The sequence below is a fragment of the Haematobia irritans genome, chromosome 4 (assembly GCF_050003625.1).
Source record: "Haematobia irritans isolate KBUSLIRL chromosome 4, ASM5000362v1, whole genome shotgun sequence".
Taxonomy (NCBI): Eukaryota; Metazoa; Arthropoda; class Insecta; order Diptera; family Muscidae; genus Haematobia; species Haematobia irritans.
In genome coordinates this window covers 104,274,431-104,292,832 of record NC_134400.1, presented here as the reverse complement: position 1 = coordinate 104,292,832, position 18,402 = coordinate 104,274,431, and the positions used below count along the sequence as shown (strand labels likewise).

The window sequence follows — 18,402 nt, the reverse complement described above, 5'->3', positions numbered from 1 at the left end:
ATGTTTCTGTTAAATAAAATTTGTTTAATGGGCTCGTGGGCGCCGAAATCTATGCTATATAAATATAACTATTTGACTGTTTGTCTTGCTTGTGCGTTGGTGGCTATAGCGATAATTGTCTGCTGATGACAATAACAGCTACGTAGCCCAGGGGATAGTGTGTTGGCTTACAAATTACATGGTCCGCGGTTCGATTCTCCGTGCTGGCGAAAGGTAAAATTTATAAAATTGAATAATTTCTTCAACATTGTTTGTATTACAGAAAAAGGTGCTAAGAACTAAAAAACCTCGTGGAAGTGAGAAAGATGTGAGGGAAAATGCAATTAGCCAGAAAAGATTGTTTTTTGTTGAGTTAGTCTTTATGAAATTGTTTTTACATCCTGGAAAAGAATAAACGTTTATCACAAAGAGTATATACCTTTCTTCCAAGTAAACTTCCTTGCAGCAAAAAGCAAATGAGAAACGATCTTTGTTTGCTAAAATTTCGTTTGGGAGGAAAGAATTATTTTTTTGCGTGCTTATAATGGACATTTAAGCAGAACTAAAGAAAACTTTAACATAAAGTTGAGTTCTGGCCGCGTAATAATTGAACATCTTCTTTTATTTGCCCATCCGTTGTTCGCATATAAGCGATCATACATTACATCGTTATACTATTAGTACACGCAAAAAAATAATTCTTTCCTCCCAAACGAAATTTTAGACAAACAAAGTTCGTTTCTCACTTGCTTTTCGTTGAAAGGAAGTGTATTTGGAAGAAAAGTATATACTTTTTGTGATAAACGTTTATTCTTTTCCAGGATGTAAAAACAATTTCATAAAGACTAACTGAAAAAAAAAATTTTTCTGGCTAATTGCATTTTCCCTCACATCTTTCTCACTTCCACGAAGTTTTTTAGTTCTTTAGCAAGTTTTTCTGTAATACAAACAATGTAGAAGAAATTATAGGATTTTATAAATTTTTAATTTTTTTTTTACCTTTCGCCTGGACGGAGAAACGAATTACATTGTAGTATATTAAATTTTGAACTGTAAAATGTGTCTTATTAAAGACCTAAAGTCAGAAAAGAACAGTGTTTGATATAAACGAAATGGACTGTGTTTTTGGTTCAAAAAATAACTTTTTTTAATAAAAAATTACATTTTGTAACAAACGATTTTTTTTGGTGATAAAAGTGTATACTTTTCGAAGCAATTCAAAAAACTCTAACAAAAGAAAAACGTTTTCGGTACACGTTTTCCAAACGTTTTTTTCTTTGCGTGTAGTAATTTAACATACATTTGGAAATTTAAAACAGAGATTTCCACAGCTCTGTTATTGCAAATTGCGGGAAATGAAAAAACTTTTCATGCAGACGTGCTGCTTTCTTCATAATATAGCGAGTGAAGACGAATAACGACTATGTAGCATTCAGCAGTGCACTAAGAGACATGTTATGTAACCAACTTAAGCATAGTCAATAAATTTGATAAATGAAAACTTTTTTATTACCCCACACACGATTACTATGACGCTTGACTAAACCTCGTTAAACCTCGAGGCTAAATGTGGCTATTCTAGTCATATTTCTCCCATTTAACAACATATATGGGGGCTATATTTAAATTTGTGACAAGTATATACGGCCGTAAGTTCGGCCAGGCCGAATCTTATGTACCCTCCACCATTGATTGCGTAGAAACTTCTACTGAAGACTGTCATCCACAATCGAATTGCTTGGGTAACACTTGCCGATGGCAAGGTATCTTAAAAAATCCTTAACACCGTCTTCTAAATTGTAAGTTAGTCCATACGGGAGATATATTAAACAAAAAAAAGGCCGATTAAATACGTATATAATTCAGTTCGACAAAATATTCTATAGAAATAAAATGTTGACATAATTTTCTTAAGAAATAAAATGTTGATTTAATTTTCTATAAAAATAAAATTTTGACAAAATTTTCTATAGAAATAAAATTTTGATAAAATTTTCTATAGAAATAAAATTTTGACAAAATTTTCTATAGAAATAAAATTTTGACAAAATTATCTATAGACATAAAATTTTGATAAAATTTTCTATAGAAATAAAATTTTGACAACATTTTCTATAGAAATAAAATTTTGACAAAATTTTCTACAGAAATAAAATTTTAACAAAATTTTCTACAGAAATAAAATGTTGACAAAATTTTCTATACACCCAGAAAAAAGTGACCCCTTCTTTAAGTTAAAATGAACTCATTGTGAAGAAAGTTGAACTTCGTATAGCGCCAAAGACATTTTTATTTGTTTGAACGATGTGATGTTCGTAGAAATTAGGAATAATGCATTCCATATATTAGTTAACATTTTCCTATATTTATATACCACTATACTACAGAATGAAAAAATTTAACTAATTTGAATTCATATATGGAATGATTTTATTGACATTTTTTCATTCATTTCGACAAATCTTACACATTTGTGGTAAAACTTTTACTTCATAATTAGAACTGCTTACCTTCGTTTTTAAATACAATTTTATTTATTTCTATAAGCAATTTTATCTTCAATAAAATACATGTTTTATTAATATATTGAATATATTTATTAAGAATCAACAGAATCGAATCTCTTTGAAATATTAGTTTATTATTCCACTATTTCCAATTTCCGTGTGATATTATCAACTGTAAAACGCACTTTTATACCCTCCATCATAGGATGGGGGTATATTAACTTTGTCATTCCGTTTGTAACACATCGAAATATTGCTCTAAGACCCCATAAAGTATATATATTCTGGGTCGTGGTGAAATTCTGAGTCGATCTAAGCATGTACGTCCGTCCGTCCGTCCGTCTGTTGAAATCAGCTAACTTCCGAACGAATCAAGCTATCGACTTGAAACTTGGCACAAGTAGTTGTTATTGATGTAGGTCAGATGGTATTGAAAATGGGCCATATCGGTCCACTTTTACGTATAGCCCCCATACAAAGGGGCCCTCAGATTTGGCTTGTGGAGCCTCTAACACAAGCATATTTCATCCGATCTGGCTGAAATTTGGTATATGGTGTTGGTATATGGTCTCTAACAACCATGCAAAAATTGGTCCACATCGGTCCTTTATTATATATAGCCCCCATATAAACCGATCCCCAGATTTGGCTTGCGGAGCCTAAAAGAGAAGCAAGTTTCATCCGATCCGGCTGAAATTTGGTACATGGTGTTGGTATATGGTCTCTAACAACCATGCAAAAATTGGTCCACATCGGTCCATAATTATATATAGCCCCCATATAAACCGATCCCCAGATTTGGCTTGCGGAGCCTCAAAGAGAAGAAAATTTCATCCGATCCGGCTGAAATTTGGTACATGATGTTGGTATAGGGTCTCTAACAACCATGCAAAAATTGGTCCATATCGGTCCTTTATTATATATAGCCCCCATATAAACCGATCCCCAGATTTGGCTTGTGGAGCCTCTAAGAGAAGCATATTTCATCCGATCCGGCTGAAATTTGGTACATGGTGTTGGTATATGGTCTCTAACAATCGTGCAAAAATTGGTCCACATCGGTCCATAATTATATATAGCGCCCATATAAACCGATCCCCAGATTTGGGTTGCAGAGCCTCAAAGAGAAGCAAATTTCATCCGATCCTCCTGAAATTTGTTACATGGTATTGGTATATGGTCTCTAACAACCATGCAAAAATTGGTCCACATCGGTCCATAATTATATATAGCCCCCATATAAACCGATCCCCAGATTTGGCTTGCGGAGCCTCAAAGAGAAGAAAATCTCATCCGATCCGGCTGAAATTTGGTACATGATGTTGGTATATGGTCTCTAACAACCATGCAAAAATTGGTCCACATAGGTCCATAATTATATATAGCCCCCATATAAACCGATCCCCAGATTTGGCTTGTGGAGCCTCAAAGAGAAGCAAATTTCATCCGATCCGGCTGAAATTTGGTACATGATGTTAGTATATGGTCGCTAACAACCATACCAAAATTGGTCCAATCACACAAAAATTGGTCCATATCGGTTGCCACTAGAGCCAAAAAAAATCTACCAAAATTTTATTTCTATAGAAAATTTTGTCAAAATTTTATTTATTTCTATAGAAAATTTTGTCAAAATTTGATTTCTAGAGAAAATTTTGCTAAAATTTTATTCGGTTCATAATAAAATTTTCATCATTGTCAAAATTTTATTTCTATAGAAAATTTTGTCAAAATTTTATTTCTATAGAAAATTTTGTTCAAATTTTATTCGGTTCATAATCATGGTTGCCACTCGAAGTGAATATTACCTGATAATTGAAGATTCCAAAATGAAGACAAATGAAAGGGTTGTTATTCTGCTGGTGTTTTCTTTCTTTATACACTATCACGAACATTGATAGATTTATTTAAAAAAACGAAAATTTTTCTCACTAATTTAAAATAACAAATATTTTATATATTTTATTTGTTATTTATTATATTATTTTACCATATTATTTTTTAACAATCTCTCCGTATACCAAAACAACGCGATTCCAACTAAAAAAAAACAGCCGACGCGCAAATATATCGATTACACCCACGCGCAAACACATCGATTACGATGACAGGTATCGATTACAGGTAGACAATACAAATTTAGGAAAATTTCCTATATTCTAACAAGTGTGTTTCCTTAAGTTTTGAAAGGATTGCATACTTCTTAGTACGAATGAACTAAAATATTTTTCTATGCCAAGTGTTGTTCGTATGTATGAAAAACTTTCTATTATAAAGGAAACTACTGAAACGAGTAAATTTTATTATTTTTCACAAAAATTTACCTTAATGGAAATAAAATGGATAAACTATATTGATGAAAATTTTTTCCTTTAGTTTCGAAGGCACTTTTTTCTGGGTGTAGTAATAAAATTTAGACAAAATTTTCTATATAAATAAAATTTTGGTAGATTAGTTTTGGCGATATGGACCAATTTTTGTGTGCCGAAACATTAATATGTTTGTTTTATGTGAACATATTATATGTTTGGAAGCATTTTTAGCCCAAAAATATTATATGCTTGGAAGAACTTTCCCCAAAGAAGATTGTGCTCATTCCCTAACATAATTTTCACTTCCACGAAATTTTTAGTTCTTGGTACCTTTTTCTGTAATACAAATAATGTTGAAGAAATTATTCAATTTTATAAATTTTTTAAATTTTACCTTTCGCCTGGACGGAGAATCGAACCGAGGACCATACAGTTTGTAAGCCAACACACTATCCACTGGGCTACGTAGCAGTTATAGTCACCAGTAGACAATTATCGTTATAAGTTACATTTATATAGCATAGTTTGCAGCGCCCACGAGCCCATGCAAACATAACATTATTTAAAAGAAACATACATTTGTTGGCCACGTGGAGCAGTGGTTAGCATGTCTGCCTTGCATGCAAAGGGTCGTGGGTTCAATTCCTGCTCCGACCGAACCAATTTTTTTTGTAATTTAGACATTTATACTATATTAAATTTTTATAATGAAACTTCGAAATGTGGGTTATTAAAGATTTACAGTCAGAAACAGTGCTTGATATAAACGAAATGGCTTTTGAATAAAATATTATTATTTTTTTTTTTTGCAAAATTAACAATTTTATAACAAAAAACTGTTTTTGGTATAAAAGTTTGAAATTTTGGAAGAAAATCAAAAACTCTAACAAAAGAAGAGTATAAACATAGAAAAATAATTTTATAATGTACACATAAATTTATTTAGGCGTGAACCGTTTTTACTAGCATTTAACAACATTTTAAATGCCTTTAAAACTTAACGTGTTTTGTACTTAATTTCATTTTTATACCCTCCATCATAGGATGGGGGTATATTAACTTTGTCATTCCGTTTGTAACACATCGAAATATTGCTCTAAGACCCCATAAAGTATATATATTCTGGGTCGTGGTGAAATTCTGAGTCGATCTAAGCATGTCCGTCCGTCCGTCCGTCCGTCTGTTGAAATCACGCTAACTTCCGAACGAAACAAGCTATCGACTTGAAACTTGGCACAAGTAGTTGTTATCGATGTAGGTCGGATGGTATTGAAAATGGGCCATATCGGTCCACTTTTACGTATAGCCCCCATATAAAGGGTCCCTCAGATTTGGCTTGTGGAGCCTCTAACAGAAGCATATTTCATCCGATCCGGCTGAAATTTGGTACATGGTGTTGGTATATGGTCTCTAAAAACCATGCAAAAATTGGTCCACATCGGTCCATAGTTATATATAGCCCCCATATAAACCGATCCCCAGATTTGGCTTGTGGAGCCCCTAAGAGAAGCATATTTCATCCGATCCGGCTGAAATTTGGTACATGGTGTTGGTATATGGTCTCTAACAACCATGCAAAAAGTGGTCCACATCGGTCCATAATTATATATAGCCCCCATATAAACCGATCCCCAGATTTGGCTTGTGGAGCCCCTAAGAGAAGCATATTTCATCCGATCCGGCTGAAATTTGGTACATGGTGTTGGTATATTGTCTCTAACAATCATGCAAAAAGTGGTCCACATCGGTCCTTAATTATATATAGCCCCCATATAAACCGATCCCCAGATTTGGCTTGCGGAGCCTCAAAGAGAAGAAAATTTCATCCGATCCGGCTGAAATTTGGTACATGATGTTGGTATATGGTCTCTAACAACCATGCAAAAATTGGTCCACATCGGTCCATAATTATATATAGCCCCCATATAAACCGATCCCCAGATTTGGCTTGTGGAGCCCCTAAGAGAAGCATATTTCATCCGATCGGGCTGAAATTTGGTACATGGTGTTGGTATATGGTCTCTAATAATCATGCAAAAGGTGGTCCACATCGGTCCATAATTATATATAGACCCCATATGAACCGATCTCCAGATTTGGTTTGCGAAGCCTCAAAGAGGAGCAAATTGCATCCGATCCGGCTGAAATTTGGTACATGGTATTGGTATATGGTCTCTAACAACCGTGCAAAAATTGGTCCACATCGGTTCATAATTATATATAGCCCCCATATAAACCGATCCCCAGATTTGGCTTGCGAAGTCTCCAAGAGAAGCAAATTTCATCCAATCCGGTTGTAATTTGGAACATGGTGTTAGTATATGATCTTTAACAACCGTGCCAGAATTGGTCCATATCGGTCCATAATTATATATAACCCCCATATAAAACATTCTCCAGATTTGACCTCCGGAGCCTCTTGGAGGAGCAAAATTCATCCGATCCGGTTCAAATTGTCAAAATTTTATTTCTATAGAAAATTTTGTCAAAATTGTATTTCTATAGAAAATTTTGTTCAAATTTTATTCGGTTCATAATCATGGTTGCCACTCGAGCCAAAAATAATCTACCAAGATTTTATTTCTATAGAAAATTTTGTCAAAAGTTTATTTCTATAGAAAATTTTGTTAAAATTTTATTTCTGTGGAAATTTTTGTCAAAAATTTCTTTCTATAGAAAATTTTGTGAAAATTTTATTTCTATAGAAAATTTTGTTAAAATTTTATTTCTGTAGATAATTTTGTCAAAATTTTATGTCTACTTTGTCAAACTGAATTATATACGTATTGGATCGATCTTTTTTGATTAAATATATACCACGTATGGACTTACATACCATTTAGAAGATGGTGTTTGATGGAGGTTTTAAGATACCTTGCCATCGGCAAGCGTTACCGCAACTTAAGTAATTCGATTGTGGATGGCAGTGTTTAGATGAAGTTTCTACGCAATCCATGATGGAGGGTACATAAGCTTCGGCCTGGCCGAACTTACGGCCGTATATACTTGTTACCTTTAAGGCCGTTAAAAAATGTGTGTCCATAATGTCAAAATGATAAACAAAACACTTGTCCACACATACATAAAATTCTCCTCTCAAGGCGAAAACACATGCTGTTTTTTTTTTCAAATCTCTATGCTCTTGGTTCCGAATGTCTATTCTCTTTACTTCGAATACTCGTTCTAATATTCAAATTAAATAATATTTAGACTTAAGCATATCAAGTTTGTGGCCTTATCATAAAGCAGTTTTCCGAAACAACATTCAACCGTTTCACAGAAATTGTAAACATATATATGTTTACCCGAAATTTGTAAATTTATTATTTATTTATTTATTTATTTCTATATTTATTATAATTAAAATTACAATAAATAAAAAGAAAATTTAAGCACTAGCAGCTAAAGCTATCGGCTTATGACTAATCAATATAGGTGATATAAATGAGTTAAAAGAAAAAAGGGGTTAGTAAATTATAAAAATTATTGTTTGTTTTGCGTACATTATATTTTGTTTTGTAAGTTAAGAGATTTAAGAAGAGCGTATATATTATTTATATTATCCTGGGTGGGGTGCTGTAAGATAGTTGCTAAATCGTCGGTTTGTAACATGTTCCGAAAGATTGTTTTAAGTGATGTGCATTCTGATAGAAAATGTTTGGCAGTGAGGTTGGTTTGTTTGCAGTAGTCGCATAACGGTGGGGAATCTCGGGATAAAATATGTCCATGCGTGAGTTTGCTGTGAGTGAGTCGAAGACGAGTAAAACATTTATTAGCTTGATAGGATGTATTGGGGGGTAACTTCAGAGGCGTTCTGTTAGGATTTATTGTTTTATATAGGTGGTTGTATGTACCCCAATGGCTGTCTGTATTTTGTTTGGCAGATGTTAGCGCCAATTTTATCAGAAAATTTTTATTGGCAGGTATAAAACTGTAAGTGGGGAAATAACTGGGAATTTCTTTTGCTATGCAATCGGCTTTTTCATTCCCAGCTATGCCAACATGGCTGGGGATCCACATGAGTTTTACTCTGTTTTTCATATCAAGCATAAGTTGTTGGATTTGGACAATAAATTCGTGCTTATTCCAGCAATTAGAACACGCATTAAAAACAGATCGGCTGTCTGAACATATTAAAGTTTTACCCCGTCTTTTACTGCATATTTCCAATGCTTTTTGAATTGCGAGAGCTTCGGCATCATATATGGAGGAGTCCTCATGGACTAATCCTGTTGATAGAATGTCACCATTTTCCGATACAACAGCGAAGGAGGTGTTCGTAGTGGTTTTGGAACCGTCAGTGAAGACTATATCCCAACCATCCATTTTATAGTTTGTAAATATTTCATTAGATAAGGAACGAAAAATTGTTGGGTTGGTATTGTTCTTATTCAGATTTGTTAGAGAGGCATCAAATAGTTTTGTATCTAAAGCCCATGGCGGGTATTTATGAGTATGTGTTTTGAACTTGGTCAGACCCAAATTTTTGGATATTTTGAATATACTGAAAAGGGCAGAAGGACATCGTAGATTAGTCTTACGTTTACCCAGTAATAATAATTCCTTTGATAAGATGTTGGGTTGTATGCAAATTGTTTTGTATGAAAGTCGGCATTTCAGTTTATATGAACGTTCGGGTAGTGACTCGAATCCACTCTCAGCTAATAAGTTTTGTACTGGAGTTGTTCTAAAAGCACGTAGGCTGGATCTGATTGCATTATGCATAGTGCTTTCGATTGCAGACATAGCGGTTTTTGGGGCAACATTGTAGAGTATAAGTCCATAGTCTATTTTTGACAGAATTATAGCTTGGGCGATTTTGAGAAGATTATTTGTATGCACATAACTACGAGGCGACGATAAGTATTTGATAATATTTAGCCGGGGTTGTAAACTCTTCTTAAGACTAATACAATGATTCTTAAAATTATACTTATGATCAAAATGTACTCCTAATATTTTACATGTATCGCAATTCTCAATGTAGTTATTGTTATAAGTGTAAATTTATATATGTTTACATTCAACATATTATTTTTATGAAACATTCATGCCCCAAACAAAATATATGTTAACATATTAACATATGTGTGCCAAACATTTAGTGTTAGTTTAGGAACATTACATGTTGGCACTTAAATATATTGTGTTTAAAAATTGTGCCCGAAACACATTTTGTTTATATCGGAACATATGAAAAACATATTTTTCTAACAGTGTATATATATAATTATAGACCGATATGGACCAATTTTTGCTCGGTTGTTAGATACCATATACTGACACTACATACCAAATTTCAACCGAATCGTATGAATTTTGCTCCTCTAAGAGGCTCCGGAGGTCAAATCTGGGGATCGGTTTATATGGGGGCTATATATAATTATGGACCTATATGGACCAATTTTTGCATGGTTGTTATAGACCATATTCTAACACCACATACCAAATTTCAACCGGATCGGATCCAAGAGGCTCCGGAGGTCAAATCTGGAGATCGGTTAATATGGGGGCTATATATAATTATGGTCCGATATGGACCAATTTTTGCATGGTTGTTATAGACCATATACTAACGCCACATACCGAATTTCAACCGGATCGGATGAATTTTGCTCCTCCAAGGGGCTCTGCAAGCCAAATCTGGGGGTCAGTTTATATGGGGGCTATACGTAAAAGTGGTCCGATATGGCCCATTTGCAATACCATCCGACCTACATCAATAACAACTACTTATGCCAAGTTTCAAGTCGATAGCTTGTTTCGTTCGGAAGTTAGCGTGATTTCAACAGACGGACGGACGGACATGCTCAAGTCGACTCAGAATTTCACCTCGACCCAGAATATATATACTTTATGGGATCTTAGAGCAATATTTCGATGTGTTACAAACGGAATGACAAAGTTAATATACCCCCATCTTATGGTGGAGGGAATAAAAAAAATCATTCCATATATGAATTCACTTCAGTTATTTTTTTATTCTTTAGTATAGTGGTACATAAATATAGCAACATCTTAACTAATATATAGAATACATTCTGCCTAATTTCTACGAAAATCACATCGTTCAAACAAATAAACATGTCTTTGGTGCTATACGCAAAATTAGTTCATTTTAACATAAAGAAGGGGTTACTTTTTTCTGGGTGTGATGTAGCAAAAGTCATACATTTCTAAATTTTGTCTATTATTTAAATGTAGGTTGCCTTCCACCTCTTCGACGTATAGTAGTTTGAATCCATCCTTTTAATCTACGGGTGTTAGTATAGACACCTGGATAATTTGGCCGGGCACATCCAATACCAAAAGAAACAACTCCATATTGTATTCGACCATTAACTAATGGTCCACCGGAATCGCCTTGACATGCATCTTTCCTGGGTGTTTGTGTACATATCATATTAGCATTAATAGCTATGTTATCAGGTGCATATTTTCGTTTGCATTGCCGACGGGTTATTTTATGAAGAGTTACACCCCTAATACGATTCGCAGTTGGCCCATTTTCTGTTGTTCTACCCCAACCACTAACGAAAAAACGCCTGGGTAAACGTCTATTTCGTACAGGGAGAGCTATTGGCATTACGTTGCTGGTTCTTTGCAAACTCCTTTGTAATCTTATCAAGGCAATATCGTAGTTAAGTGTGTTTGGGTTGTAACTGGAGTGGATGATGACGGAACGCGCATAACGTATTTGACCACCTCTGTTATTGTATGTAGAGCCAGCCCGTATAGCAAAAGAACCACCACCGTAGACGCAGTGAGCAGCTGTTAAAATCCAATCCAAACTAATTACAGAACCTCCGCATATTGCATAACCACTATCATACAGAGCAATTTGCCAAGGGACCCGGCTAATTTCAATTGGTCTGCCTCCAACTATTCGTGTTCCATTGATCGTATCAAAGTGTTCCGGATCATAATAATCCAAGTCATCTATTCCCTGCATTGCTAATGTAGTATTCCGCAATTGACCATTGCTGCATGGAAGAAAAATGACCATACTCAGCGGCAGTAGAAGTCGAAGAGCCCACATCCTAACTTTTTAACGAAACTATAAGAAATGATCTACACCAACCACCAATAAGAAATTTGGTTAATATCTTTCGAAATATTTGCAAGTTGTATTTAGAATAAATAAGAATTTGGGTTAGTAGTGTGTTTTAGTTAATGGCAAAAATAGCCGACTAGACGGTTAGGCTAGAAAGAACATCTCTATGACCATTTTGTCATTAATTATTATCGCTGTTTTCCAATACGTTTGATCAGGTCAAGTCAATGGAAGGCTCTCTTAAACCGGTTATCGCAAAAATATAGAACTATATTATAGGTTTATATGCTTGAAATTAGCATAAAGTGAAATTGAGACAGTATGAAAAAATTCCAGAATACACACAAAGAAAAAAATACTTTGCTCCGGAACGAAATTTTAGAAAAACGAAATTGCAATTTGTATTTTGCTTATTATTTTACCCGGGTCATGGCCGACATGTTCATTACCAGCGTCCAGCGTAGCGTCGTGGAAACAATTTTGTTCTAATGAAACTTAACGGGATATAAGACAAAAAACCAGAGTAACAAGTATATACTGCCGTAAGTTCGGCCAGGCCGAATCTTATATTCCCTCACGGAGTGCGCTGAAAGTTCTGCTAAAGGCTGCCATTCACAATCGAATTATGTTACTTAGCTTGTGTTCAGGGCTGCCAATAAAATTTAAAGAAAATCGTAACTTTTTTTGATAAAAATCGTCATAATCGGCTACAAAACAGAAAATTAATGTACACAACTATGCATTTCAATTAAAAAATATATAAAGAAACCAGTTTTGTATACAAATAACATTACCATAAAAATCATTTTCAGGTTAAACAAAAACTAATTCGTAATTTTTGTATAAAGAAAAACTAATTTTCTAAAATATTGTTATTAATTGAGTAACATTTTTATTTAAAAATTATTTATTTATTTTTATTTTATTTATTATATATTTTGAAATTAAATAAAAAGTCCCATGTTTTCCCAAAACAGGTGATTATTTATGGTGTTTCCGATAGATACGATAATGTCTAAATGTGATTATTTTTTATACACTCATAGAAAAAAGTCTGCTAAAAACAGCAGTCGATGTCTGCTGTTATATTTTTGTACTTCAGGACCTAATGAACAACAAATTATAAAATTTTTAGGTTATAAATTTTTGCACTGTAATATACTTACAAGCTCCTAAATACGATCAGCAAACATTTTGTTTGCTGTTATGTCTCAATTCGACAAATATTCAGATTTTTGGTCAAATACTATAGATATTCATAAAATATTGTTTTAATTATGTTAAAACAATATATGTCAGTTGACATTTTTATTTGTTTCAGCGAAAATAAAACATGGATAATTTTATTATACCCTCCACCATAGGATGGGGGTATATTAACTTTGTCATTCCGTTTGTAACACATCGAAATATAGTATATATATTCTGGGTCGTGGTGAAATTCTGAGTCGATCTAAGCATGTCCGTCCGTCCGTCCGTCTGTCCGTCTGTCCGGCTGTCCGTCCGTCTGTGGAAATCACGCTAACTTCCGAACGAAACTAGCTATCGACTTGAAACTTGGCACAAGTAGTTGTTATTGATGTAGGTCGGATGGTATTGAAAATGGGCCATATCGGCCCACGTTTACGTATAGCCCCCATATAAACCGATCCCCAAATTTGGCTTGCGGAGCCTTCCGGAGCAGCAAAATTCATCCGATCCGGTTGAAATTTGGTACGTGGTCTAAGTATACGGTCTCTAACAACCATGCAAAAATTGGTCCATATCGGTCCATAATTATATATAGCCCCCGTATAAACCGATCCCCAGATTTGACCTCCGAAGCCTCTTGGAGGGGCAAAATTCATCCGATCCGGTTGAAATTTGGTACCTGATGTTAGTATACGGTCTCTAACAACCATGCAAAAATTGGTCCATATCGGTCCATAAATATATATAGCTCCCATATAAACCGATCCCCAGATTTGACCTCCGGAGCCTCTTGGAGGAGCAAACTTCATCCTACCCGATTGAAATTTGGTACGTGGTATTAGTATATGGTCTCTAACAAACATGCAAAAACTGGTCCATATCGGTCCATAATTATATATAGCTCCCATATAAACCGATCCCCAGATTTGACCTCCGGAGCCTCTTGGAGGGGCAAAATTCATCCGATCCGTTTGAAATTGGGTACCTGATGTTAGTATACGGTCTCTAACAAGCATGCAAAAATTGGTCCATATCGGTCCATAATTATATATAGCTCCCATATAAACCGATCCCCAGATTTGAACTCTGGAGCCTCTTGGATGAGCAAAATTCATCCGATCCAATTGAAATTTAGTACGTGGTGTTAGTATATGGTCTCTAACAACCATGCAAAAATTGGTCCATATCGGTCCATAATTATATATAGCTCCCATATAAACCGATCCCCAGATTTGACCTCCGGAGCCTCTTGGAGGAGCAAAAGTCATCCGATGCGGTTGAAATTTGGTACATTTCGTTAGTATATGGCCTCTAACAGCCATGTAAAAATTGTCAAATTTTATTACTATAGAAAGTTTTGTCAAAATTTCATTTCTATAGAAAGTTTTGTAAAAAGTTTATTTCTATAGCAATGTTTGTCAACATTTTATTTCCATAGAAAATTTTGTCAAAATTTTATTTCTATAGAAAATTTTGTAAAAAATTTATTTCTGTAGAAAATTTTGTCAACATTTTAGTTCTATAGACAATTTTGTCAACATTTTATTTCTATAGAACATTTTGTCAACATTTTATTTCTATAGAAAATTTTGTCAACATTTTATTTCTATAGAAAATTTTGTCAAAATTTTATTGCTATAGAAAATTTTGTCAACATTTTACTTCCATAGAAAATTTTGTCAACATTGTATTTCTATAGAAAATTTTGTCAAGTTTTTATTTCTATAGAAAATTTTGTCAAAATTTTATTTCTATAGAAAATTTTGTCAAACTTAATTATATACGTATTTAATCGGCCTTTTTTTGTTTAATATATACCCCTTATGGACTAACTTACAATTTAGAAGACAGTGTTAAAAAGTTTTACTATACCTTGCCATCGGCAAGTGTTATCGCAACCCAAGTAATTCGATTGTGGATGACAGCCTTTAGTAGAAGTTCCTACGCAATCCATGGTGGAGGGTACATAAGATTCGGCCTGGCCGAACTTACGGTCGTATATACTTGTTTTTGTTTCAAATAGGTTAAAACGGAGTAAGAATTCATAAAATGGTACAAATTACATAAATTTTGTCGAAATTTTTGTTAAATCCAATCTGAGAAAAGTGTGAATTTTTGAAAATATTTGAGGTCAAAAGTTTCAGACAAACGTTCGAGTCCATTAAAAATTATAAAAAAATATAAAAATTATTTATTTGACAAAATATCACAGAATTTTTTAATTTACATCCAAAACATTGAATTCGGATCACATCCAACGAAGTGATGCAAATTCAGTGCACCGACTGTTGAAATGGAGGACTTCCGTCCTATGACAAGCCCATGTTAAATTCATTGCTTCTGCGCCAATTTTGCACCACTTCCGGATTCAAAAAGTACATTTTCACTACTTTTTTGACGATGCTTTTTTGCTGGGTTCTTAACAAAAAACTTTGTTGTGCTTTGCGATGGCCGTTATTCGTTATCCGTTTTATTTTCTTTTGAGTGTAATCCAACATCCAAAAAGAACATTTTCATTACTTTTTTGGCGACGCTTTTTTTGCTGGGTAGTAAAAGTTTCTATTGCACATTCTGAGTAAATCATTATCAATTTTGGTATTAAAACAACATGAGTTATTTCATTTTAGGTTATTTTTTGAACAGAATATTCCATCCAATGAATTATTCTCCAGCTATCATCTAATTTTAGTTTTTTGCTTAAAAATTTCTACGTTTGCTGTGGGTTGTAGAAGAATCATGATTATTTGTACGAATTTTGACAAAACTCGAAAAACCAAAGTACTCCACGTTTTGTTTCCGAAAATTTTCCCAACATTTTTCAATTTTATTTTCATATTTTCAAAAATTTCTTCAAAACGTAAAAACTTTAAATCCCTAAACTAATTGTCTAAAGAAAGGTGTTAGTATCGTTGAAATCAGAAAAAATCGAAATTACCCATTTTGTGAGTAAAAAATCGTCAAAATGCCGATAAATCGGCAAAACTGGCAGCCCTGCTTGTATTTACACTTGTAAAGTATGTTTAATTTTCTTTACATTGTCTTCTAAATTGTAAGTTAGTCCCTATGGAGTCTATAAATAATTATGAACCGATAGGAACCAGTTTTTGCGGTAATTAAAGAGCTATATACAATTATGAACCGATATGGACCAATCTTTGCGTGATTAAAACCAAATTTTAGCCGGATCAGATGAAATTTGCTTATCTAGGACGTCCAAGAAGTAAAATCTGGGTATCGGTTTATATGGGGGCTAAATATAATTATGGACCTATATGGACAAATTTTCGCATAGTGGATAAAAGCCACATATTGACACCACGTACCAAATTCCAACTGCATCAGATGAAATTTACATATCCAGTAGCGTTACAGTTACTGGCCTCTAAAAAGCCAAATTGACTCTTTTTTGAGCTGTTGTCCATTTTTTGACTCTTTTTTATTTTGTCTCTTTTTATTTTTTTTTTGCCCTTTCTGGCTCATTTTTAGTTTTTTTCTCATTAAAGTGACAAAATTTAAGGCTAACAAGTATATACGGCCGTAAGTTCGGCCAGGCCGAAGCTTATGTACCCTCCACCCTGGATTGCGAAGAAACTTCTGTTGAAGACTGTCATCCACAATCGAATTACTTGGATTGCAGTAACACTTGCCGATGGCAAGGTATCTTAAAATTTCCTAACACCGTCTTCTAAATTGCAAGGTAGTCCATACGTGGTATATATTAAACTATATACGCCGATTAAATACGTATATAATTAAGTTTGACAAAATTTTCCATAGAAATAAAAGTTTAACAAAAGTTTCTATAGAAATATAATTTTGACAAAATAAAATTTTGACAATATTTTCTATAGAAGTAAAATTTGGACAAAATTTCCTATAGAAATAAAATTTTGACAAAATTTTCTACAGAAATAAAATTTTGAATTTCTATAGAAATAAAATTTTGACAAAATTTTCTATGGAAATAAAATTTTCACAAAATTTTCTATGGAAATAAAATTTTGACAAAATTTAAATAGAATTAAAATTTTGACAACATTCTCTATAGAATTAAAATTTTGAAAACATTTTCTATAGAAATAAAATTTTGCCAAAATTTTCTATAAAAATAAAATTTGACATATATATAATTATGGACCGATATGGACCCATTTTTGCATCAAATCTGGGGATCGATTTATATGGGGGCTATATATAATTATTTACCGATATGGACCAATTTTTGCGTGTTTGTTAGAGACCACATACTAACACCGCGTTCCAAATTTCAACCGGATCGGATGAATTTTGCTCCTCCAAGAGGCTCCGGAGGACAAATCTGGGGATAGGTTTATATGGGGGCTATATATAATTATGGACCGATATGGATCAATTTTTGCACGGTTGTTAGAGACCATATATTTACACCATGTAACAAATTTCAGCCAGATCGGACGAAATATGCTACTCTTAGAGGCTCCGCAAGCCAAATCTGGGGATAGGTTTATATGGGGGCTATACGTAAAAGTGGCCCATTTGCAATACCATCTGACTTACATCAATAACAACTACTTGTGCCAAGTTTGAAGTCGATAGCTTGTTTCGTTCGGAAGTTAGCGTGATTTCAACAGACGGACGGACGGACATGCTTAGATCGACTCAGAATTTCACCACGACCCACAATATATATACTTTATGGGGTCTTAGAGCAATATTTCGATGTGTTACAAACGGAATGACAAAGTTAATATACCCCCCATCCTATGGTGGAGTGACAAAAGAAATGTTAAGCAGGTTGTGAGGTTGGAAAAATTTGGTGTAGCAATCATGTTAAAGAATAAAATCCTAAATAAATCCATATAGTCCAGAAAGGCGATGGTTATTGGATCATTTTACATTCTATGAATTTAGTTAACAAGTCCACATTAAAATACATACCAGATGACATCGAACAACTACAACGAAATCTTTCTATATATTTTAAAAGTTCCAAACGCCAATCATGGTTTAAAGGACACAAAAATATTTTCGAAGTCCCAGAACATAAAATCTTGAAACTTAGTGATAGGTTAGATTCGATGTATTAGAAATTTTTCAACGACGAAGAAAAATGTATTAAAACCTTCTGAAACCCTCAATAAAATTCATGTCATACAAGCACTGCTATACGTGGGCATGGTCCCAGCCCACGCACAGCAGTCCCAGCAAAAAATATTTCAGCAGTAAAATTTAGTTGCGCTTTTTGGTATACAATAAAGTAGGCAGTGCATCTATACTACATGTATCGGCGGCAATAACGTAAACGAGTAATCAAACAAGTTTATTCGTTTTTCGTTTACGTTATTGCAACCAATTCATGCAGTATAGATGCGCGAAAGGT

At 33.8% G+C, this 18,402-nt stretch overlaps 1 protein-coding gene across 1 annotated transcript; it reads right to left on the bottom strand.

Moving 5' to 3' along the window:
* Positions 1–10,924: 10,924 nt before the first annotated feature.
* LOC142234918 (trypsin alpha-like) lies at positions 10,925–11,865 on the bottom strand. Its single transcript, XM_075306130.1, has one exon. The coding sequence runs from the start codon at positions 11,835–11,837 to the stop codon at positions 10,989–10,991; it is 849 nt and encodes a 282-aa protein (XP_075162245.1). The 5' UTR covers positions 11,838–11,865; the 3' UTR covers positions 10,925–10,988.
* Between the last annotated feature and the right edge of the window lie 6,537 nt (positions 11,866–18,402).

Coding starts and splice junctions, on each gene's coding strand:
- LOC142234918 (XM_075306130.1), bottom strand. CDS start 11,837: ATGTGGGCTCTTCGACTTCTACTGCCGCTGAGTATGGTCATTTTTCTT.